The 26,139-nt window shown below is 40.3% G+C and overlaps 2 protein-coding genes across 2 annotated transcripts in view; one reads left to right on the forward strand and one right to left on the reverse strand.

Moving 5' to 3' along the window:
• Positions 1-127: 127 nt before the first annotated feature.
• On the reverse strand, positions 128-7,211 carry si:ch211-225p5.8 (uncharacterized protein LOC555567 homolog). Its single transcript, XM_049582527.1, has 6 exons — positions 6,836-7,211; positions 5,557-5,723; positions 3,332-3,566; positions 2,647-2,806; positions 2,400-2,453; positions 128-2,246 (listed from the first exon to the last, which is right to left on the reverse strand). Exons 1-5 carry the CDS (start codon positions 6,876-6,878, stop codon positions 2,408-2,410), a joined length of 651 nt encoding a protein of 216 aa, XP_049438484.1. The 5' UTR covers positions 6,879-7,211; the 3' UTR covers positions 128-2,246; positions 2,400-2,407.
• Positions 7,212-9,169: 1,958 nt separating this feature from the next.
• gramd1a (GRAM domain containing 1A) overlaps positions 9,170-26,139 on the forward strand; it is a 41,777-nt gene continuing 24,807 nt past the window's right edge. The window contains 8 exon segments of the mRNA XM_049584164.1: positions 9,170-9,468; positions 10,354-10,463; positions 13,034-14,148; positions 23,060-23,292; positions 24,169-24,193; positions 24,707-24,833; positions 25,333-25,417; positions 25,891-25,994. Of these exon segments, the coding sequence (XP_049440121.1) occupies positions 13,679-14,148; positions 23,060-23,292; positions 24,169-24,193; positions 24,707-24,833; positions 25,333-25,417; positions 25,891-25,994 (1,044 nt within the window). The 5' untranslated portion in view covers positions 9,170-9,468; positions 10,354-10,463; positions 13,034-13,678.

Here is a 26,139-nt window from a genome sequence, read left to right on the forward strand (position 1 = left end):
TTTGCACACAAAAAACATCTAGAGAACTTACATAGTTCTTCGACAGTGCATCATTGTCAAAGTAAACAGTGATAAGGTCACATTCTTAACCAACACAGCAAAAGCAGCAGGTGCAGTAGACAAAAACTGATTTACAAAAACATTTATTTTATTCAAATTAATTTACAAACATGGACAGACATGGAAACATGGATAAGATTGACCAAAACAGTGCCGGTGTTGACACTGGTAAATAAAGACATCTTGCTTATGCTTAACACTGTGTAATGTCAACACCACAATATCGGGGATGTGGAATCTGTTTAAATCTCAGGATATAAAGACTTCTCAGATACCTAGAAGGTCACACTAATGAAACTGAACAACTCTCCTTTGGTATTTGTCACAATTTAACACGTACAGGCCTTATGTGTTACTTGTAATTGTGACACGGGGTCAGACATGCAAAAGAGGAACTTGGTTGTTGCAAATGTCCTGGGCTGCATTAAACCCCGCATATTTACATGTACGCACCTCAGCCCAGTGAGCCACCAGTTCACCTGAAGCCATTTATTTTAAAACTGCTTTATGAAAACAAATGTCTGCTCTATAGAAATGAGGGCACTTCAGAGAGGTGAGGCATACTGATAAATTGGGATGTTTGTTAATGGTATTTTTTTTAAGTCTTTAAAGTTGTGCTGAATTGCAACCTAATCACCAGAACAAATGTTGGCATTGCACGTTTCAGCAAACGACAAAATGTTAGACTTGTACATTATTATGTAGCAGACACATTGAAACTTTACATTTCAACAATGCTGTGGTTAACGTGGTTATATTTAGGCACAAAAACCATTTGGTTATGGTTAGGAAATTATTTTTTTGGCTTAAAAAACTCATGTTCTATGGCACAATCACTGCTGGACATGCAATGACGACTCATTGAGAAACCCCCACGTTTGGTGGCATAATCGCTGCTGGCAATGCAGTGACAACTCACTAAAAAACACCCATGTTTGGCGGCACAATCGCTGCTGGAAATGCAGCAACGACTCAATAAAAAAAACACTTTTGTTGGCACTGTTGCAGCAACAAGTGACTAAAAAACACCCATACCGGTGTCACACTCACCGCTATAAACACAGCAATGACTTGATAAATAAAACATCCACATTCGATGCCACAGTGACTCGCTAAAAAACATCCATGTTGGTGGCATAATTTTTGCTGGAAACACAGCAGCAACTCACTAAAACTACATTCAATAGCACAGTTGTCGCTGGAACTGTCTTTGCTGATGAGCAACTGGCTTTGTTGTTTGTTAGTCTTGAACCATGGTCTCAAGTGGTCGTCTCACTGAGGTTTTACTCTGTCCACCATCCCCTCCGCTTCCCGATGACAAAGTCAACTCATACATGTAATCAGAGCTACATCACTTTACAAACGTTGATATAATCTGCATAAAATGTACAAATGTGAACTATCCTTAATTTGCATAAATGTGCAATGCCAACATTTTCCTCTGCTAACAGGGCTGTGAATTACTACATCAGTCATTCTATCAGTTTATTAACAGACAATTCATTTCGATGCCTATCTGGAAAACTGATGAACTGTTCATGTCTTACAGTAACAGCATCACAGATTTTGTTGCATCTCTGCACGTCTCATGGTTTTCAGCTGAATCCTTCTGTGTTGTTTGGACATCACACAAACAGTAAAAAACACTATAAAACACTATTATGGGCTCTGGTAATTTGACATTTTATGGACTTAAAATTAATAAATCTGATTATTTAAAGATATTTAAACAAAAAAAAATCATGAATTGGATTCCCTACTTTGAAGGCCAGTTGCCTTTAAATACTTGTGTTTTAAACAAATACACAAACTTTCAAGTGTTTAAAGGGAAATTTCGGTTTATTTCAACCTGTCTCCTATCGTCCTAAATTTGTTTCAAGTGACTAGTGACATAAAAATAATAGTTAGCATGTTAGCTGTTAGCCTAGATACAGCCGGGGTGCATAATAGTGTCAGACCTGTTAGACCTGTCCCATTGATATGTTTCACTGACATGTAAAAGAAACCTGCCCTGCTTACTGCCATCTGCACCTCAGCTTGTATTTACAGTTAATCATACAGTTTTCATAAATGACTGAGCGCGACCAAGCCATTTAAAATCAACCTCTTGTACAGTAGATGTGTCTTTGTTGGCAAAATCATGTTATGGTGGTTAAGCGTGGCCTTTGCAGAGATGATCTTTTTACCTGGTGGATACAAAATGAACAGCAAAACACCATTTAAAGAGAAAGGCATGCTTTCACAGGGCTATGTGTCATAATTTATTATCACATTTTTCTGAATCAGATGTTGTGCAAGCCAGTAGATCTGTATAATGGTGAAAGATAAATCTAACTCACCATTAATGTTACTCCAGCTGCACCCCGTCACAGTTGTCTTTTGATTCTAACGGCCTGGAATTAGAACAGGAAAAGCGAATTATTTAGATGTGAGAAACAGCAGGGAGAAAGTGTTTTGTAATCACTATTTATACTGTATTAAAATGTTTATCATTGTTTAAGAGAATTGACCAGTAAATTGTTTCAAGGCTTTATTCTGAATTTGAAATGAATCACCTCAGTACATCACATAAAAGACACGACTCACTGTGTCTGAGCCTTGAGAGCTTTACGGGCCTCCCGAGCTTCGTGCTCCTCCGAAATCTTGTTGTAACAGTAGACCAGAACCACAATTAGCCACAGTTGCAGAACCACGATCAGCACATACATCATGATCTCTGAGATCACCGCAGTCAGCTCCCGATTGGCTGCGAATGAGGAACCAACAATGTCTCGTTACAGGGGAAGGCTTAGGACTGTGTATTCTGTGTAGACACCTACAAACATTTGTCCTTGAAAAGACACTCTTCTTTGTGTCTGTCCTGTTTTTTGATGTCCTGCTCCTGAGAGAAGGTTGTATGGAAGCAGTGGAATGCAAGCACTGTATGGCTTATCTGACCTTGGACCTTTTCTCTGGGTTATCGTCTAATGTAAAAGAGAATTTTCATTGGATCCACACACTGATTTATTGGTATTACTCAGAAACATTTGTATGATCACAACTCCAGACTGCACTGTGTCTCAAACAGAGCTGAGAAACTGTGAATGTGGTGTTTGGAGGCATGCGAGGAAAACATAAATGTGTTCTTCGTGAATTCAAAGTAGCATGACATGACAAATGATTGATATACAAATGGTCATGGGTGGGTGAAGTATTCCTTTAAGTGAGGGATCTAAATACTTGCTCTACCACTGCTGACAGCCAGCCTTTTCACAGGTACACCCAACCTTACCTACAGCCACCACACTGAGCTCCACCTCCTTCTCCACAGTGACGTGCTCATCATACTGCGGCAGGAAGAGGGTGCGGTGGATGGTGCAGCGGTACGTCCCTGTGTCATTGAAGACGACGTCATTAATGTAAATGGATCCTGTCTGAATATCACTGTTTAGTGTCCCATGCCACTCCAGACGGTTGCTGAAATCTTCTTGGAGAATATTAGCACTGGGATGGTCATAGTGGAAAATCTGAGAGAAGGAAGCAAGTGGTAATTTTATGAATATTTGTGCATGCATCCCCTCTTTTTAGATTTCCTACTCAAAATATACTACACACACTTCTATCTGTATAGCCTACTGTAGTAATATGGTGTACAGTGTAGCATGTCCTTCTAAAACAGAAATAATTCAACAAATATTCTCTTCATGTATTAGTCATAACAGGGTTTAAGACTGTGTTCAATGTAAAATCCAGTTTACAATGAACATTTTATATAACCCTGATGACAAAAAACAGAATGCAATGATTTACAATCCTTTTCAACCCATATTCATTTATTGTTCAAACTCATAAACTTTATTGGTTTTTGTAAATACACACTCAGTCTGTATTTGAAACACATGTCTTGGGACAGCGACATTACCACTGTGTTATATCACCTTTTCTTTTAACAACACTCAGTGAGTGAGTGGTAACTGAGGACACTAATTGTTGAAGTTTTGAAAGTGAAATTCTTTCCCATTCCCACTTGATGTACGACCTCAGTTCATCTACAGTTTGGGGTCTAGGTTGTCGTATTTTTCCATAATGCTCCACACATTTTCAGTGGGAGACAGGTCTGAACTGCAGGCAGACCAGTCTAGTACCTGCACTCTTTTAATGCGAAGCCACACTGTTGTAACATGTGCTGCATGTGTCTCATTGTCTTGCTGAAATAAGCAGAGAGGTCTCTGGATGGCAGCATATGTTGCGCCAAAACCTGTGTGCAGCTTTCAGCATCAATGGAGCCTTCACAGGTGCTGGCGTTTGAACTTTGTGCTGGTAACAATCTGGATGATCCTTTTCCTCTTTAGCCCGGAGGACACGACGTCCATGATTTCCAAAAACAATCTGAAATGTGGACTCGTCAAAGCACAGCGCACTTTTCCTTAGTCCATCTCAGATGAGCTCGGGCCCAGACAAGTCGACAATGTTTTTGGGTATTGTTGATATCTGGCTTTCACTTGGCATGATAGACTCTTAACTTACATTTGTAGATGCAGCGACTGTGTTTACTGACAGTGGTTTTCCAACGTGTTCCTGAGCCCATGTAGTAATATTCTTTATACAATCAATCAATTTTTAATGCAGAGTTGTCTGAGGGGTCAAAGGTCACAGCCACTCAGTATTGGTTTCCAGTCTTGCCTCTTATGTGCACAGATTTCTCTGGATTCCCTGAATCTTTCAATGATATTATGGTTTGTAGATGGTGAAAGTCCTTTCAACTGTGCATTTGGCAATGTTGTTCGCAAACTGTTGGACTATGTGCCCATGCAGTTTTTCACAAAGTGGTGGATCTTGCATTGTCCTTGTCCTTGTCTTTTGAGGATGCCCCTTTCATACTCAGTCATGATACTATTACCTGTTACCAATTAACCTGATTACCAATGAAATGTTCCAAACAGGTGTTTTTTTTTGAGCGGGCCACAACTTCCCCAGTGTTTTGTTGCACCTGTCCCAACTTTTTTGGAACACGATGCAGGCATTAAATTGAACAGAGTGAGTGTATATTTACAGAAAACAATAATGTTTATCAGTTGGAACATTAAATATCACGTCTTTGTACTGCATTCACTTCTATATATTTTGAGAAGGATTTGCAAATCATTGCATTCTGTTGTTATCTACGTTTTACACAGCATTTTTTTGGGAATCGGGGTTGTATATAGCCTATATAAATAAAATGTATGAACAACATAATATTTCTGGATTTCTTGTATTTCATGATTGATTGCTAAAATGGCCGTTACCAGCTGTCCAGTTTCCAAAGTTCACAGAGAGCTGACAAAATACAAATGTAGAGAAGTGCAGAAATACAAAATAAAGTTAATGATGAATTGAAACCATTACATGTACTTCTATCTTTGGTGATACTTCATGGCACCATATCACAGATGCTCAAGGTACCCTAATAGCAGAAGAAAGCCCTTTTCATTCACAAACCCCAGCCAGATTTAGCAGTTCCTTTGGTGAACTCACATGACTGAACTCCTCCTCTCCCAGCGGTTTAAAGTGCCAGTCTACAGTAGCTCGGGCAGACACCTCCTCTCTTTTCTTACAGGAGATGCAGCCCAGCAGGAATCCTTCTCCAGCCACGGCTTCAGTCAGGGAGTCCACCTCCGAACAGCCACCGTGGCACTGAGACACTAAAGAGGGAGGGGAGGAACAAGAAGACAAAGAGGCAGACGTAGAAAAATCAAATGAAAATGATATGAGGGGGGAGAAGAAGTAGGAGAGGAAGAACATTCAGGCATATTATTATAGTGATCACCTTTCATTCATCATTTAGACTTCATCTCTCTTGATAGGAGGATGTGTTTAAATTAGAAACAGCAATCTAATGCAGCACTTGTGGCTATCAATATAACATAATGTAGGTCTAAAATACCTCTTCTGTTTCAAGCCCGTATGATGCAAGGCACATTTATTTATGTGGCTCCTTTCAACAACAAAGTAAAATGCTTTACACAAGACATTAAAAGTCATTACAACAGAATATAAAAGAAATATAGCAATATAAAAAGACACGTCAATAGGATTTAAAATAAGATAGAGGATAGAAATAAAATATTAAACTGTAGACTTGACAACACAGTTGAATAAAGGTCATGAACAAATACCCTAATTCTAATTTCATATATGTTTAATTTACCATGAATAGAATTAGATTTATCAGCCACAATATTTAAATATATTCTCAAGTCTTTGATCATTTTTCTGTAACACAATATTCTATGTCTCAGAATAACAACAGCATTTCTCCTACATAGTTGATCGTCTGTCTGAGAGTTTCATTTAACACTTAGAAATCTGTGTTCAAGAATATGTGTATTCATGTGAGATAATGAGACTCATATTTAGTGCTTTGTGAACTGCAGGTTTAGTGGAAATATTAATCTGTTAGGAGTGTATAAGACTTATTTAATAGTACAATAAAATAAAGACAGATTCACTCATCTGTTACTCATTTACATTTTTAACTGTGAGTTTTTACAGTTGATCTACACTGCAGAGTGCACAGTAATTGAGATTTACCCAGTCATGTTAAAACATAGGGAGTATGAAAACTTTGTTTTAATAAAAAAAAAACACTTATAGTTCAATAACGGCCTGGTTAAAGTTTAGCCCCCTTTCTTAATTTTTAAGAAACTGATTTAACGAGAAAGCTCTGAGAATCATTACGAGAAGTCACTTAAAAACTTTTAGCTTAAACCACCACTCATAATTGAAGGTAAAGACATGGATTATTTTGACTTACCAAAAAGACTGAAGACAACTAAGAGAGACAAGTTGCATATCATTTCTGCTGGAGCAACTTGTAACCACCCGTTGAACAATATATTGAACTTTTCTTGACGTAAACGTATGGAGAAATATCTGTGGTGATTAAGACTGCATTACTGACATAATGCCTCTTGGTTCCTGATTAACACCATGGTCTTCACAACAGGCCAGTCCGTCCTTTAATCCAGAGTGTCAGTCCATTAGTTCAACAACCTTGCATTACACAAAGGCCCAAAATGCCTCAGAACATACAAAGTGTTTATTAAAATTCACTTAAGTCTCCGTGTTTCTTCGCAGTAGTTTTAAGCCTCCCTTGCAATCCTGTCTGACTTTAAGGCAGCTATATTTAGAGCGTGTGAATCCAGGAGAGTTGGACGTTGTGAGTGTTGAAAGCCAGCAGGAAACCTGAGATGATGAGATTTGATCCATGACAGCTTGACCGTCTAAAGCCGGGCTACAGACATGTTTCTTCTGATTTATAGACTGACAAAGGAAAGTTCTCTCAGACAGGTAAAGTTTCCAACATCCTAAAGATTATGTTTTTCTTTTTAATGGCACTTTATCATAAATATCTGCAGTCATTAATAAATAGCGTGAAATGTTGTAAAGGCTTTGGATATTACCTTTGCTTGCCTAAAATAGTATCTTTGCTAAAATGTTTTCATATTGTTTTATGTAGTGACTTTTATATCTTAGATATATTTTTTGTTAGAGAGACAGCAAGTCTGGCATGCAAAAATCATCCCTAACATGTTTTGTTTAACAAATCCTTTCAGACAAACGTGCTCAGAGTGAAGCACACAGAGGTGCAGCACTTAAAGGGATGGCTACACATACCTACATTTTAATGCAATACGGTGCTTTATTTTTGTCTATAAATAAATACTCTTTTCTCATGCCCTTCTCCACAGCTCAGAGGTCACGGTCACCTCACAGAGCCCTGCAGCTGGCAAAGATTCAGGTCATTGCTCAAGGACACTTATGCTCCAGTGTTTTGAATGCCAGGTTATTAGAAGTGTGTGTTAGCATCTCAGTGAGTCAACCAAGTCAGTGCCATAGACTGTATATAGAGATGGACGACACGTCTTCTCTTCCTCCCATTGTACAAAAATGAAGCCAAAATATCCCGGCTAAAGAAACTATAAAATTTTATGGTTGGATGTACTGCCAAATTATCAGAAATGACAGTGGAGCCATCTTAGAGAGAGAACATTCAGTTTACGGGCCAACAGCGCTGGTGGACATTCCTGCAGTCAAAACTTGGATCATCCGTGGTATTGCATTGTGTGGTCTTTTATTGTGGCCATCCCAAGGCACACCTGTGTAGCAAATGATGCTGTTTAATCATCATCTTGGTATACCACACCTGTCAGGTGGATGGAATATCTTAGAAAAGGAGAAGTACGAAAATTTTAAAGAAATACATCTTTTGCGTGCATAAAAAAAGTCTTAGATCTTTAACTTAAACCTGTGAAAGATGGGAACAAAAACTAAAATGTTGCATTTAAATTTTTGTTCAGTGTGTTTTTTCTTCCTGTCAGTGTTGATATCTGACATCAAAAGGTCTGACAGTCAGTCAGTGTCAGAAAAACAAGGCCACTGGTGTCACGGCCGACAAAACAGACACTGACTGAAGGCCTCAACTTGCGTGCTGACTACAGGGACAAAGAGATTCACATGGTCGGTACAGTCAGCCTGTTCAGAACGTCAACAACCAACGCACCCAGGGTACCAAAGTCCATGACTAGAGTGCCTTGTCACATGTCAGGTCAAATTAAACATGTCCCACTTTGACGCCATACAAACATTAAAAAGATGTACAGTGCACAGAGGTAGGATACAGGCGTCTGCCAGCCAGGCTGTGTGTGTATGTACTTGTGTGTGTATTTTAGCTGCTTTGGAGGTCATGGATGTTGTCATGTGATGTAACTAGATGACACAGGGATAAGGGTCCTTGCCTCTTTTAACCTTGTGATAGTCTGTGAATGATAATGACAATAAAAACCAGCCAGAGCAATCTTGAAAATTACACATATGTGACCAAGGGAGGGTGAAATAAAGACCTTGGGTTGGTGCACACATGAGGGGGGAAACTTCAAGGAAATGTTGACATATGATAAACTGTGTGTGTGTGTGTGTGTGTGTGTGTGTGTTAGCACATGCAAATGCACATGTCAAAATAAAAAAGAGCACGAGCTGCTTTTTTTTTTTTCCCTACACATGCATACACACAGTGAGTGACACACCTCCCTTCTCGCTATGCTGGTGATGTTTTTTATTTTTAGAACAGATCGAGTTTCCAGTCCTCCGATTCAGCAGCCTGAGGTGCCCAGCAACACAACTCCCTGTATCCCGGAGCAGTTCCTCGTCCGCTTGGCTGCATATGTAACACAGTTCAGTTCAGTTCAGACACCGACGCTGGTTCCCTGTTTTAAAGTGGAGTCGGTGAAGTGTTGATTGCAGGAGGCGGTCACAGGGAGTGAGAAGACGGAGGATGCCTGGAAAACCTATGGAGAATTTGAAATTGCCAAGTCATTGTGATGCTCTGCCATCGATTTGAAAGGATGCACAAGCAACTGCTGGCTGAAAAACAAAACTGACAGGCAGGTAAGAGCAGAATCATTACAACAAAATGCATTTTCAGGACATAGCTATGTTGTTAATACTGTATCCTTTTAAAAAGCACTACTTGGAAAAGATGACTGACTTTGTGTCTATCAGGGCTGTACATTTCTCTGTTCTGTAGCTTCTAAAGTTTAGTAGTTAGAAAAAAAAAGTCTGGTGCATTGAGTGCTCAGACTGAAACATGCAAAGTGTGTGCACATGATTGGGTGTTGGCATTAGAAATGAGATAAAGATGAAACCGCACTTCCTGTGCAGTTCACTGAAACTGCCAGGGTCTTTAAAGTCCAGAAAAGCTGAAATGATTAGTCAATAAACCAATTACATGATCGACACAAATCTAAGTTGCAACTGTTTTGATAATCAATACATTATTCAAGTTGTCTTTGAAGCAAAAATGCTTGTTCCACACCCTCAGTTGTGAGGATTTGTTGCATGTCTTTGTCTTATATGATGACAAACTGAATATCTTTAGGTTTTGGATTGTTGGTCAGACACAACAAGCAATTTCAAGATGCTACCTTGGGCTTTAGTAAACTTTGATCAACATTTTTAACCATTAACACTTATTATTTTCACAATTAATTGGAAAAATACATTTGTTTTCTCCATTAATCTGGAAAATCTGTAAAAAAAAAAAAAAATCAATAATGAAAAGAATCACCTTAAAATCAACAATATTTAAGTTTCTCTGTACAGTCTTTGGGTGTATTTTAAACTCGTGCCTCTGTTGGTTATAATGTCATCTTAACTTAAAGTTTCTTGTCAATGTAGATAGATAGATAGATAGATAGATAGATAGATAGATAGATAGATCAACTTTATTTCGGTGTCACTCCACAAAGTGTGTGTATGCTCTTTTGTTTTCAGCTTCAGACAAGGTGACCTGGAGGAGAAGATATTTAATCTCTCACAGGCTGCATCCCACCTATTATAGTTCATGACACCGCATGAAGCGATGCTGCTGCAGGAGGAAAGAGGTGAGATAAACTTGCATGCCATACACACTGCGCCACAGTGCCTTTTTGTTGCTTCTAAAAAGTTACAATAAATCACTAACGCTTTTTAAAAATGAATGTCTGCTTAATAGGGACTCACAATCCCCTCACACTGTTGTCAGGAAATTTAGTGAGGCATAAATTATCAGGTTACAAATTCATACAACCTTTTTGACACAAGGGGTCGCTATGCCTCTGTCCATTAACTTTGGTCACATTACAGCTCCCTTCAAAGTAACTGAAATTAGCCAAACCTGTGGATTTACCTGTACTTGTTGCTCGTGGTGTACTGAGAAAACAAGTTGCGGTGACTTCATGTTTATGCTACAAAAATCCGATTCCTTAAACTGTATGGGACTGCTCCAGTCGTTTCCCCTCTCAATTAAACAACCTAATCGTAACAACAGTTCATTCCTGCAACGTGGTGGATTTATTTTAAATCGATAAGAAGGTTAAAGTTGTTGAAAGATAAAACACATTTTCGATAGTTAGTGTTTGTTTAATGTAAACACTAGTGTTCTTCTCTCGCCACATCCTCTGGACAGTTATTTTCCCGGAATGTACTACAAAGTTTGTCGGAGGGGTGTTGGGTCTTGTTACGCCAACAGCTGTCCACGTTTGATTACACAATACTAAAGATTTTTTAAAAGAAAAACTTCGACAATGATAATAATGAACGTGTTGGCAGATTTGCGTCCCATTTACACACGTAGCAAGGGTTTACTTTTCTTGTTTAGACTTCTGGCAACCCCCCGCGTACGAAGTTAATCGGCCGACTGACTGGCGTCCCTTTTCACTTTTCGACAAAAAAGCTATTGTCTGTTACTTTAAAACCAAGTTAGTACGCTATTAATGCTAAGCTAACGTTGGCCGTTAGCTTTAAATTTAGTTTAACAGCAGTGTTTTATAGCGGGGTGCTTTTAAAATGAAAATGGAAGACGTCGGCGTTGTACTCTATCTGCTGGAAGTTAAAGCCTGCTAGCCAGATAGTCATCTTTTTGTGAGCTGTCGGCCTTCGGAGGTCGGGGGGCAGCGTTAGCTAAACTTGGCTGTGTTTGGCGTTAGCTGGCTAAAGGCTAACTGTTAGCTGCAGCCGGCAGATGCTTCTTTACGCATCTAAGAATGTTGATGTGTTCCTGTGAAAAAGTGGATTTTAACCTCACTCCCCGAACCGTCGCTCGGCTTGTTTTCGAGGCCGAGCAAGATAACAGAAACGGAGGAAACTCATCCAATGGGAGGTAGGAGCTCCAACTTTGTCTACCCAGGCTTAAAAGTTTTATTCAGTGCCTTATTACTAAACCCGATTTCTTTCTACAAGCCTGTAATCCGTGGGTGTTTAACTGCAGTGTCGTGTCAACAGATGTGGTTGGGGTTGTTTCCCGTAACTGCAGGTAATTCAAGTGCTGCGTTTCTTAATTCAAAATGAACAGAGCAACAACAATATTGAGCAACGAACTTGATATCACAAGAGCAGCTGTTCCTGGACACTTGCTTCACACTGCAGAAACTTGAATTTGCTTGTGTGTGTGCAGTAGTGCTCCGCGTCTGAAATGGCTGTGGTTGGTGTGTAATGTAGTGCGATTATAGCCTGACGTGGCTTATGTGTTTTATGGCAAAAAGATGAGGCTGGTGTGGACCAAGGAGTGAAGGCTGCACGGGGATTATGGTGGATTACTCTGGACAAACAAGTCTGTGCCAAGATTGGTCTTGTTCAAACAGATCACAGCAAATACTGTCAGACGTGCTTGGGCCCTTGCCTTGGAAGTGTCTTCTTTGAAGGCAAACAATGGAGTGACACACACACACACACATACACGTATGTAGTATGTTCTCATGTTGTTATGACCTTGATAACCTTTAGTGGTAATTAGGCCTTGCTATTAGTAGTATGTATTTTTAAAAGGTGCTTTTTATGCTGTTTATGTTTTCTATAGCGTCCAACAGTTGCTGTGAATGATTGTGTGTTTGTCCTTTGTGGACAGTTTTAGGATCAGCTGTGTTTGTGCAAGTCAAGGTTTGGAATTTCTGGCATTTCGATAACCCTTTTTGTCCAGGGACTGTGCTGTGTGGGCTTTCGTTGCAACACATGGGGTTTTCTGTCTCTTGAAATCTGTTACTGTCCAGTGATCAATGCACAGTGACTGGTGTCAGTCAGTCCCACGTACACCCAGACTTGGCTATTTCTGAGTACTTGAAGGGAGAAAATCTTAAAATATCCTGCTAAAGTAATGATCAAATCTCTAAAACCTAAACAAAAGAAAACACGTAACATAACTACCCCACCATAAATAAATAAATCCTATTCATCGACCCTCTAACGGGAACAGTATTCCATTGCAAATACATTACCATCATATGATACCTCATGTTCTCAGAACTGGCAGAGCAGAGAGTATCAAAGACCAGACAGAAATAGCTCTACTCTTGATGTCATTTGTTTTTGTGGAAAAGTTAAGCAATTTATATTTTGAGAAAAGACATTTTTAGAAAAGTGGTAGTCAGATGTAGGCCAGCCTTTTGAATGCAAAGTTTCTGCTCTTGTCACTCCTCAGGTAGCTACACCCAGACACAGATCTGTGTTTCTCTGATACTTCATCTCTTGCAAAGATGAGCCTGATTATCCAAATGCAAGCTTGAAGTCTGCCGAAGGGAGGAGAACAGAGGAGTACTGAAGAAAGAGAGTGACACCATATAGTGCAAGAGATGCAGAGGAGGAAGGGGTGAAGCTTATAAGCTTAACACAGAAAAAGGAGGATAGAACATTTAGTCACTCTTTGCCAACTGGAAGTGGATTACCTAATGACCACAAATTGAGAAGGCCTGTGAAATTATGTGACAGACTTCCTCCCAGCTTCCTGTTGCATTGTTTTTGACTGTGAAGGAACACCTACAATACTGGTGACTTGTTAACTGGACTGCAGTTTTACCACTTATGGGGAATTTTACTTGCCTTATGTGAAGACACTTCCTTAAGTTAACAGGAAATATGGAGAAAACTAAATTCTCTTTTCTTATGGTGAGTCGATTTCCCCAGAGGGGGTGTTTGGTGTGTTTGCCCATCCTGTTCCTAAATATATAAAAATATATAGAACATCTTGGTCCGACATGGATCAGTCTCAACTTTAAGATGCAGCAAGCCCTTGTAGGTGCACTTGGCTGGACTGAATGAGAAAATTAAGCCCTGAAAATCTCTGAAGATGACTATGTCCTCTCCTGTGGGACTAGAAGGCATCACTCTGGCTCAGCCCATTCCCATCCCGACGCTGACTATCCTGCCACCATCTTCGGATACCGAGTCCTGGTCTCGCTCACCTAGCCCCAGACCGTCACGCTCTAGCCGCCACAGTCGTTCCCACCGCAGCAGGATCCGAACTAAAAAGCAACACGAGGACGAGCAAGGCTGCGCTCCTGAGCAACAATGGGGCAAAACGCCGCAAATTGTAATAGAGGAGACTGCGGAGAGGGGGACCATTGGATGTCGGAGTCCTTCGCCCTCCCCATCTGCGGCCAGTCAGATGGAGGCCGGAGAGAAAGGTCTGGATATCCCTTCACAGGACCTCCTCCTGCCACCATCTCGTTCTTGGTCCCGTAGTCCCTCTCCCATCCGGCGCTCCCGTTGGTCCCTCAGGAGCCTGCTCAGCAGAGACTCTGACTGGGAGACCTGCAGGTTAGTGTGCTGGATTTATCCCAAATAACCAGCCAGTGATTAAAGAAAATATAATGAAAGAAATAATGAATTAAAGCACTAGCGTTCAACATTTTTCTTATTTCCTTATGAAGCCCAAACTAAAGTGTGTGTGTTTTTTTGTTTTTTTTTTATTCTTGTATTCATTCATTCAGTTGACAGATCTCTCACTGGGAATGGGCTCACTTATCTCACAGCTGCAGCACCACATAAGGTTCAGTGGCTTAGAACAGAGCATCCACCCTGTCAGCACTATATTTGATTGTCTCATGGGTATTCTGCGCTCATAGCTCTGTAAAATCTCAGCCAATTTGCATTCAGGCCTTAGGAGACCAGATTTGGCTGCGATGACTGAGTGGAGTGAGTAGCCTCTCATTTGTGCATGTTGGTGGGGAATAAAAAGGCCATACATCTGACAGATTTACTCTTAGTCGACTTTGCTCAAATGCAACATGAGGTCAACTATTTTGGAACAGGGTGGAGTTAATTAGCTAATGGCTTAAACTAGTGAGAACAGATTACACTGTTAAAATCCTGACTAAGTTGAGTTGATTCATGGTACTCTATGACGTCAGACTTAAAAGCAGGCCGACACTCAGATGGTTGAATTTCAGTGATGAACAAGAAATGCCCTTGCTACCCTGCATGAGAAGAGAAAACAAACATATTGATATGAATTTCAAAAGAATAGCAAAAGCTTTAAAGAAACATGACCTCTTCAAATAAGCGAAACAGCAAGGTTATGTAAAGTGTCAACAAAGAAAGTGAGACCGCTGTTGTGGCAGTGAGGAAAAATAGAGCTGGGTCAGTCACAAGGAGCTAGCGGCGGGGTTCATGCACCATTTATCCTTCCTCTAAAGCATGACATCACCTTCAGCCAATGGGAATGAGCTCTTCGTCTGATGATGTCATGTGAGTCCAATCAGAGGAGGGTCTGGGCACCACTGCAGAGGGCAAGCAGAGGGTGATCCTCTCTTGTGCTCCATATAAACAGCTGTGCCCTTGTCCTCTTCATTTACACATCATTTTATTGACCCAGTTATATTGTTTTGCTGGATATTAATGAACTTTAATATTAAGATGACCCTTCAATGATGGTTTTACAGTGGCCTTTAGTTAAAAACATAGGTTTACAGCCTAAAAAGCAAAAGAAAGATATAGTTGTAAACAATGTTAGGTAAATCCTAACACATATACTTCTCTTCCAGAAAAGCCCTCCTGCAAACCATAATTCAGATAAGGCATAAGAGAAATTATAAACCCTATTCATACTTGGCACCAAAATTAATATTTGCTCATGAAATCCTGTGTTTTTAGCTCTAAATTCAGAACAATTTCATATTTTGATGCCACAAAAACATGTTTGTATGGCATGACAAACTCCTAAGTTGATTTGTAATTTTCAAACAACTGTGACAAGGCTCTAACGTCTTCCCCAGAGGCGAGGAGGTGCTAAGCTGCCCTTGCAGCCTCATGACAAATGTTTATTTTTCTTGTTTAACAGTGAAAAGTTTTTTTTTGCGGATGAAATCAGCTGTGGGGTGTTGACGAAAAGGTCACTCAAGATGCAGTGGAGATGAATTTTGAACCACTGGCCTCATCACTGACTCTCGATCAGTAAATTTAAAGTGGTCAGGGCAATATTCACACTCGACTTTCATCATGTCAGTGGGGAAAACATGTTGTCATCTATAACAGTTCTTTATTTGGACTCCTTATAGTAACATAATGTAGCAACTCATAGTTATGATTATGTTCAAGCATCTTTCGATATTGAGAAGAGGAGGAGTTATGGTTGATGGAGTGAAATCTTGCAGTGTATTGTATAGGTGTGGTAATCTGTGACAGTTGTATAGTTACCATATAATGATTTTAAAAGTATAGAAACTTGTGTTCTCACCATTTTATTTAAGTAAAGCTGTGTGTGACCCACTTAAACACTGGTTGGATGCACGACCAGGCCATTCAGACTGTTAACATTGTTGGTCTGAAAGGTGTACAAGTCTAAACAGGGCCTGTATGTTGCAGTTTATCCTGATCATGCCTTCAAACCAGGCCTGCTACCAAGGCTTGTTAGACAGACTGTTGCACAGAAAATTAATTATATGTCAGTTTACAATAATGGACGTAGCTACCATGAACTATTAAAGAGAGATGTGTCTGTGTGATAGTACATGGACTTGGCATGTTCATTGTTCCTTGTAATGTGTGTGTGCCAGTTGCTAAGCTTGTGTGGCTGTGGCACTTGAACAAATGATGATGTGTTAGAGGTGACTTAAATTGTCTGACTCTGAGCTTAGTAGTTTGATCTTCTGTGTCTGTCAGTTTCTACCTTAGGCAATTGAGGCATTTTATTTGAGGACATCTCCTATATTTTGACCAAAACATTTGTCCTGACCTTGGCCAGAAGGGAGGACACTAGTGGTGAAACAGTTCAGGTTAATATCTTGGTGTTTTCTTGAGGACTAAATCTATTAAGCGATCTGCTTTGCAATATCTGGTTGCAGAACAGTGGTGAATAAGGGCATAACGGCATCTGATGGATTTCTCACAGTTTCTAGATGCTCATTTGTTGAATGCACTATTTGTTCCCAGCCTTTGGGTGTTGGTGTTGCTATAGTTCAGTGGTGATACATTTTCATTTCCTTTTTGAATGTCGCAGTCACCACATTTGAGAAGGTAAAGTTGCTGTCACTTGTTTTGCACAACTAGCACAAATGATTTTCTATGGTACATCTGGGAGGGTAATTCCATTTTACACAGAGACCTTGTTCTACCTTTTTTAATGTAAACATGTTGTGAAATTGTCATAATAACAACTTATCACATGTTTAGATTTACAAGTATGTAGACTGATAGGCTTCTAATCCGAGACCAGTCTGAAGTGCAGTACAGTATGAAGACTGTAGAAATGTGTCAGTGCAGCTTTCTATCAGATACCTTGGTTGAGATGGTCTTGGCCATACTGACTTGTTATTGAAGACACAACATTGCATCTTTTTGTCATTGTCTAAAACAATGGACATAGCTACTGTGATGTCACCCATTGGTTTTTGGACTCACGGTTTGGGGTTTTGAGTTTGTCATTGCAACTGTCGCCGTCTTGGGCTTTTGGAGCCAGAAGCGACCATATTTGGACGAGAGTTGTGAGCTGTGAATGAGCGAGGAGTGGATCTGACTCACAGACTGTAGAAACGCCTCACAGACAGCCTGTCACTCCAGCCACCCTGCCTTTTAATATGCATAACTTTGGGTCATAATAAAATGTAAATAGGTGAGTCATAAAAAATGTATCTCCCCTAAAGTTATCAGAAGCTTGAAATTAGCTGTAAACATGTTTATTTCTGCTGCTAAGTTGGGCATTTTAACATGAGTGTTTACAGGGATTTATTCTGTCATGGGACCTAGCTTCAAGTGGCACTTCTGCATTGGTTTCATTTTTCAGCCTTGGAGGATACCTCCTGCTTTTTATATATTTATACAGAGTATAGAGTGCTTTGTAACCAGTCAGCTCTAAGGTCAACTCCGGAGCTGTTGCTTTTATTAAAACTCTACATGACACATACATGAACATACTGTACACATGTACACTCACAGAGACAACATCTAACTTAAAATGACATAATAAATAGATTCAAAAACAGTTTTTACCCGAGGGCCATCAGGCTGATAAATCATAACATAAAAAAACTTTTGCTCCTCAGGTGCAATCCAGTTTATTAGATAGTGCAATCCACTACTTATCAAGTGCTGTTTACTACTTGTTAGAGTAATCCTCCATTTATTAAGTGCAATCCACTATATTTTACATGTACAACAGCATCATACAGCCTTTTTTTCCCCAATTTATTTCTGATTTTATGAGTGATTATGTTGTCTGTTTTTTACTTGTTTGTTTATTGACTAGTCGGCACCTGATCAGATGTAGCACCAATCTTGCTGTATATTCTTTGTACAATGATAATAAAGGCTTTCTATTCTATTCTGTAATTGCAAAGGAGGTTTAGCACAGCCCAATCAACAACACAGTGACCTGAGGACTGATTGTGATTGATTGTAACTGTGACCTCTGTCTTTCTGCCACACCGTATCAGTTCAGCTTTGTGACTTTTCCTCGTTTACATAGTCTGCATTCAGTTGGTGTGTTTACATACACTGTGATTATTGTTCCACTTTTGACAGTGTTCTGATTTCAGAAATTCAATTAATATTGCTGGTTAGGTCAGTCCCTATTGTACCCACAACCTGTTTTCGGTACTCAGCTTTTATAGTGTTATTCACTGGTTTCTTTTATATTATGGGTAGTGTGCACCCTAGGGATATGTCCATTTACACTGTTCTTCCCTCTCCTGTTCAATTGAAATAAGAGATTTTCTGTAGTCAGGAAGGAAAGGACACAAGAGTAGCACCTTTACCTCTGGTATACCCACTTCCTGTACATTTTTACAGCACTTTTTTTAAGCAGCGTTCAGTCTCTCTCTTGAACCTTTTTCAATGTCCACCCAGCCCATGAAACTTGGACATTATTATGGGCCATTGGTGAACCTCAGAAAAACAGATTACACAAACTGAATGGTGGAGATGTCGGCCTAGCTCAGCCCAGCATGGATTATGATGTGGACTCTAATCCAGAGGGATGGACAGAGAGATTGGGGGTTAAGGGATTGCATGGGCTCTGGGCTTTGGCCAGGTGGATTCACCACAGGCAGTCATGGTCGATGTATTTAGCCTGTTCTGTTTATATATGATGCTACACTTAAGGGCGTCCATCTGATCGTGTGATGAAGACATTAATCCCAAATAATAAGCAACCTAATAACATCCCTTTGGTGTTTCAACCTCCAGTAATGACTGTTTCTGTTATTTATTCATCTTTTGATTATTTTCTTGAATAATCGTTTGATTTACAAAATGACAGAAATAAGTCAAAAGTGCCTGGTTTCCAAGAGAGCGCTTGGGCTGTTTAGGATGAACTCACCGGGACAGTTGATGGACACATTCGTGAAACATTTTTCAGCAGTCCAAAATCCACAGATATTCTGGTTATTAAAAAGAAAATGCATATATTCACATAGTTGTTTTTTTTTAAATCAGCAATTATCAAAGTATTAGTAAATTAACTGTTTACTCATGAGGATCAGTGTAATTAAATTAACACAGTACCTGTGTTGGAAATGCTTCAGATCCCCACAAATGTATGGGAGAAGTTGGTTAATGAGGTTTGTTTTCATCATCTGTTTGGTAAATAAATAGATGATGCATATAGAGCATGAGATTTCACATGCTGAAAAGGGCATTCATTGCAAAGATAGTAATGTTAGTAAAGGTTCTTGCGACCTCCTGTCCGTGAGGCACTGGTCCCTCTGAATTTAGATAAAACCTCTGTTTTGACTCTGCCTTATCGTCCTTATCGGTGCCCCCCAGTTCAGCACCACCTCACCGTAAAAAAGCAAGGCCTCACTCAGCACATGGAGCCGCCTCCTCCTCGAACACGCCCTTTTATATATATATGTCTTCAGGATGCTGGATTATTGTTGCAAAGGGGATTACGGATGGACGCAGAGACTGCAGCCCGTTACCGGGTCATGCTAACGGCATAGGAAGCAGCGGTCGGTCCGGTACCTGGCTGCGAGGTGCAGGGGTGTCAGCCACAATGAGAAATTAACATCCGACCGCGGGACGGTGGACGATGGCTGCTTTTCTACCCCGAGGCTAAGCGAAGAAAACAAGGCAGAGGAGCGGACATCCATCCCTGTGGCGCCTGGCTCGCTTTAGCTGCAGGAACACCATATTTTATACAACAGTGAGCTGCAACGTGTGTGTGTGTTTTTGTGCATATCAGGTGGATCGCGAACGCCTCATGACATGTTCGAGTAAGTGACATAACAGTCTCGTCCAGTGTGATGGATAGCGAATGCTGTGCAGTGATCTGTCTGTGGTGCTCATCGTTCATTTGGCGTGGTGAAGTTAATCACAGCTTTGCAAATCCCACTGATAACAAGGGTGGGACAGGCGTAGTTCATGTAAAATCACAGGTGTGCAGCCACAGTCTGATATTAGCTGTATAAACGGATAGCTAGCTGTGTGTTTATGTTCGTCCTCTCGGTGCACCCTCGGTCACACTGTCTGACTGGAGCTCCTCCATCCACCCCTCCACCCTGTTCCACTGACCATAGCAGCCTCCATCCTTGCAATATATAGCGAGTCTTCATTGAAACGTGTTGTACAATTAATGTTTGACTTTGTCTTGTCTCTGTCCAGTGAAAGTGTTGAGTTTACCGGACTGGTTTGTTTTGGGTAGCCGGTGTGCTAGCTTCCCCTTTAGCCGATCAGTGCTAACTTAGCTTTAATGAGTAACAGGAGAAAGGACAATGTTAAGGTTAGCTGCACTGTACACCAGAGAGATGGCTGACTAAATGTTTGTGTTGAAAGTTCTGGCAATGCTGCCGGTTAGCTTTTTAAAAGATGTGCCGCTGACGGATTTAGCCTCGGGTTGTAAACACATGTTGACATAGATTCACATCACAGTGTCCTGGTCACACTCGGTGACTTACTAACAGCAAGCCTCTTTACAGCGGCTTTATGTGCGTTTAACTCAAGATAGCGAAGTTGTAATCATGCCGTTCAAACTAACATTGCTTCAACAGATATGTAATATTTCGGGTATCATTCTCCTGTAAAACAAACCTGCTGAGGATCAGGGATGGACGCCCAGTTTCCTGCTCCTTGTCCCAGCCCTGTTGCCTGGGAGGTGTTAACTTTGACTCATCCCATTTTCTCTCCAGTTGCTGTCTCTGACAGCTGGTAACCAAGTTTGGAGCAGTACTCATGTCATTTGTAAGAAAATGTTTCTTTCCTTTACTTAACCAAGTAAATATTGAATTGATATTACGATAGAAGGGAGCATTTTGCGTCTTTTGACTCCTCTACAACACAAAATGGACCGACCATGGGTCGCCTACTTCAGTCAAGAGGAACTGGTCATTATATTGGAGAGCTATGAAGAATATAGAAAACATATTACTGCAAACACTGTTTCTGTTTGCGAAAAAAAGACAAGAAAGGAATGCTGGCAGAAAATTGCTAATCATCTCTATTTGTAAGTTGATATATTTCTCTCACCACTCAGTGCACTCTCAGTGCCTAGCTTCTATTTTTACATTTTTTTTTTTTTAAATTAAGTGTTTTTATTTCAAAATGCATTCTTACATCTGTAGTTAATACAAATGAATATAAAAGCAGTGAACATTTTTTCAGAGCCAAGAGTCGATTAAAGGTCGTAAGAGAGAATCTTGCATCACAAATATAATCTGTCAGCTTTGTTTTCATTTAGCCTAAGACTCTCATTTTGACTCGTAATCTTTTTTTTTTCCATTTTCAAGGGATGTCTATGAAACAAGAGCTGTAACAAAACTATTGGTATTTAGGTCTGACGCTGTGTACAAACAATATAAACAAACCAAGACAACTGCCACGCTACAGAAGAGTAAAGACAATATTCAGATATGCATTTCCAACATGTCTAAAATAAAGTAAGAACATGAATTTGCCAGCAGTAGCTCTGACAGTTTCAAGTCTTTCTGTACATTCTGTACACAAGCAGATTTTTAAAAACACCATCTTAACAGCACTCAGGCCAGTTAAGACTCCAGTTGGGATTGAGAGAGACAAAAATGAGAGCTATTCGAAAGGAGTAAGGAACTAAATTGTCTTGGGGATTCACCACTGGGTGGGTAGATGGCACAAAAATCATCATCATCATCATGGAGGTGGTTAAAACACGACAGCGTGTGTCAAAACAATGTTAACGTAGGGATAGTTTGAGGAAAGAGGTTGTCTGGTGCGTAGAGAGCAGTCTGGCTCAAAGGGAGTGAATGAAGTGGTGAGTGCTTGGTTTGGCTTCGTTAATGAAATTAGCAGCTGTAGCTCAGGAGGAGCCACTGCGATGCACTGTTGAGTGTGCAAGTAGAGCATTCATCAAGTTGGAGGCTGTCTTAACTGTGTTACTGATGTGAAGCTAGCACTCGGGGAGCTACTTCTGATTCATGGTGTCTGCTCGTGGTAAGGAAATGAAAAATAGTTGTTTGTGTTTGAAAGACAAGCAAATGTCTAAGCTGACTAATGATGAATGTGGCGGCTGTTATACTTACAGAGGAATGACGTGAAACCATGGAAACTGTGTTGTGGCATAAATATAGACATTTTCACGTATCACTGGCTTGAACCTACATTGCAAGTGTTTGGCAGCAATAGGGTGACCCTGATGAGGACAGTAGAGACTAAACCATTATATTGTCAACTAAGCATATAGTGTATAAAATGCATAATATAAAAAATGACAGTCTAAGGTAAATTGTTATCTTGAAAATTGTTTACTTATAGCAGTAGAGTTCTCATTGTTGTTTTCAATCACATTTATGTCAAATGACTAATTGTTGACTACTGCCTTTATCTGTGTCTGTGTCTAATGGTGTGTTTCAGTCTTGAAATGGTCAGATCTGTAATTACAGCGTAAACTCTCTGAAGTTCTTCGTAGATTTGGTAGTGTTTTGTTCTAAAGGAAACTGCAGATCTTGTGTTTTGTAGTAATTCTTCTTGATCGGACAGTCCTAAGACCCATTAATGAATGGCCTTAAATACCCTCACTGTCTGGCTGCTGTACCAGTCAAAATCAGTTTAGCGGACAACACTGGCTGTACGTGGTTTTTCATGGTCTTAATTAAGCAGATTGAGATGGCATGCTCTTATCACATAGGAAACGCCTGTAGCCTTTCTGCACAGCATGGCAATAAAGGCATTTCAGAGCAGAATTAAGCAATGAAATATGAAAGAGTTTCCTCTGTTCTCCCCAGAGTTAAATCTCTCTCTGTGTCCTTTTTTTTTTTGTCTCCAGTACGGCCAGTAACTCTCCACGCAGCACCCCGGGCAGCTCTCCCTCCCTGCGGCGCAGGGTCCTTGGGGGTGGCAGGGCCAGTGAGAATGACGGAGGAGGAGAGAAGAGCAGTGGTGGAGGAGGAGGTTCAGATAGCCCCCTGCCCTCCATACCCTCTGCCTCCTCCCTCACATCTGCCTACCCACTTGCTTCTCGCCACTTCAGCCGCAATGCCAAGGTAACTCAGAATACCTGCTGATCAAAGTGATGAGTTACAGATGAGTGCTGAGCTCTTGCATTGCGTCATCATCAGAGACTCATGTCATTTTCATGATGACTTTTGAGATTTAAATATAAAACAGTATTAGATATCAAGCTAAAAGACAGTTGCACGTGGAGGCACCATTCTGGCACAGTTTACCATCAATCTGAACTTGCTGCTGCATTTTCAGTTAGACTTTTGAAAGAAGTTTATAATAAAAAACACTGTTTTTGAGTGGAGGGAAGTCGCATTAAATTGTCATCCACACCAGATACGTTGAGTGAATGTAAATGTTTATTTTGTATTTGCATTGCCTTCCATTTTAGCCATGTGAGTTGTTAGAATGTTTACTCTTTCTGACAGTGGACTGTAAAATGTTTGCTCTCTGTAAATTTACCTGCATTGTGTCTGTAGTTCTGTGTGCCTGAGGGTTTTGTTTAAGCTTTCACATCTCTTTTATTTCAGGCTTATTGTTGAGAAAAGAACAGCTTGTTATTATACTAATGACTGTTCATTACAGCCAGCCAGTGACATGTACCTTTTTTTAAAACTGAGAAGTGCTGAAAACTGAAAAACCTCAAGGTTACATAAAACAAGCATAGTCTGGGGACTAGACTGCCAGGATCACATGCATACAGATATCTCAGTGGGTTACTTAAAAATGTGTGTGGAAAGATTTTACAGATACAGATTTTACAGTCTGTACTGTAATCTTTTTATTGTTACAGAGAAATGTGAGTTCTGTTCACAACTAAAGATGCTGTTCTTTTCTTTTCAGAAAATGCATGTACACGCCCTTTTTATATATATATGTGGGGGGAAAAAATCAAGGCATTTTCACTCTAGGGTGTGTTTCTTTTGTTTCTAGGGTGTTTGTCTGTTTTTAGATTCAGGTAAGCAGCACTAGTTGACGTAGTAAAATGCTTATCATTGAAAGACACTGTTTATTCTTTAGACATTTAACCAACATATGTCAGCTGCTGTGCAGTTAGGGCTTGGTCATGTGGAAAAAATGAAAAATCCCAATATTTATGACCAAATACCTTGATGTTGACTATTGGTGCTTTCATAGAATATTTATACCATGAGATAATTTTTATAAATAAAATGTGTGCTGTAATGTGGATACAGTGACTAAGTTGATGAAGGTAAATAATTAAACAGCTAAAACAGTCTGATAAGTTCAGAAAATGACATCAGTTTACTGCAATGCAACCTTAAATATCAGGAAAAGACAACACTTAAAAACATAAGACAGTATCTAGTGTCATATAGGGTTTGGCACCAAACTCACTACTTTAAAGGTACTGACCAAATCAGTACCACTTAGTACCGATTGACATTGAATCCATCTGTGGCAAATTTTGGTGCCTGAGAGCGCATCTGGGTGAGATTGCTTGGTTTAGACAAGAGGCGGAAGTGCCCCTGAAGCCTGGAAGCCAGCCACGGAGCTCTGAGGTTGGCAACGGAGTTCAGCGGAGACAGCAGAAGTCCGGCATCCCGGGTCACGTTTACTTCACACGAGAGCAGAGAGTAAACTAGGAAACTGGCTACAAAGCTCTGCGGCTGCTCCGTTGGCTTCTCAGTGTACCAAAACTATTGCTGTAGTGCCGATCTGCCATGATAGTTTCAGCGTCTGGTCTAAATTATTTTAGTAATAGCCTAGTATCACTTCTAGAGGAGCAGTCACACGAACACACACACACACAGATAGACAGACAGAAGATTAGCTCTATTTGTGATTAGAAAAGAGCAGAGGAGCCAAATTGCTTTTCAGTCTATTACGTTACCCTTCAAGCTTTTTCAAAAATGACATTTTTGTTATTACAGAGAAAGTAAAGCACAGAAAAAACACTGTTGGGCACTGGTACCAAATTACAGGTACCAGAACCAGTTCAGATGGTCACTAGAAAAATGTTTGCATTGTACGTTTCTGCTAACCATTATTAGTATACTGCCCAGCCCTATTTAAAGAAGAGATGCACAGCTCAGGTCGAGTAAGAAACTGCGACCAAAACTTCCTCACCCCCAGGTTCTCAGTCCTACATACAAACAGCGGAACGAGGATTTTCGTAAACTCTTCAAGAAACTTCCTGACACGGAGCGACTTATAGTGGGTGAGTGAGACACATCTGTATCAAGGACATACTCTCTGTGTGCTAGACTCATGTGACACCATACAAGGGCTGTCCCTTTATGGTCATAGATTCGAATAATCAGTTGGACACCCCTCAGTCAGTGTGCGGTGTACTTGTGGGGAGGTATTGGTCTCCAGACTTATCTGCAGAATGAGGCTCCTCACTCTTCAGTACAGGCAGCTGCGGATATGGAGACAGCTGCCTGGAAGAGGAGAACTGGTCTCTTTTCAAACTCTCAAACTGTATATGGAAAAACAGGAACAATAGTTGAATAATCAGCCAAGTCTGATTCGACTGACATAATTCCGAGTCAGGTACAGCCCCATGCCACACGCTCAAGAAGATTAAAATAAAACAAGTCAACCTTTTGATTTGTTGAAATGATTTTTGATACAAGCCAGTGTCACTTTTTTTTTTAATTGACCTTTTTATTTTCCTGTTCCTTTCCTCAGACTACTCTTGTGCGCTGCAGAAGGACATACTGCTACAGGGCCGCCTTTATCTGTCAGAGAATTGGCTCTGTTTCTACAGTCTTCCTATGAAGTCTGAGCGATCTGCATGAAACTGGGTGAACATAATCTAGGGACCAATATCCTCTAAAGTTCCTCTTGGCCACATTCACATGCACACAAGCAAACAAATGCCTGTTGTAACCTGGGCAGTGTCACACCTGCAATCAGATAAGAAGCCCTTTTAATGTA

This window comes from Epinephelus fuscoguttatus, linkage group LG8, assembly GCF_011397635.1.
Source record: "Epinephelus fuscoguttatus linkage group LG8, E.fuscoguttatus.final_Chr_v1".
Classification (NCBI taxonomy): Eukaryota; Metazoa; Chordata; class Actinopteri; order Perciformes; family Serranidae; genus Epinephelus; species Epinephelus fuscoguttatus.

Excerpts from the sequence above, each read along its gene's own strand:
- si:ch211-225p5.8 (XM_049582527.1), bottom strand. The coding sequence starts at position 6,878 with ATGATATGCAACTTGTCTCTCTTAGTTGTCTTCAGTCTTTTTG. Across the intron at positions 5,724-6,835 it reads AGTTGTCTTCAGTCTTTTTG|TGTCTCAGTGCCACGGTGGC; the intron begins GTAAGTCAAAAT and ends CTCCCTCTTTAG. Across the intron at positions 3,567-5,556 it reads GAGAGGAGGAGTTCAGTCAT|ATTTTCCACTATGACCATCC; the intron begins GTGAGTTCACCA and ends TCCTTCTCTCAG.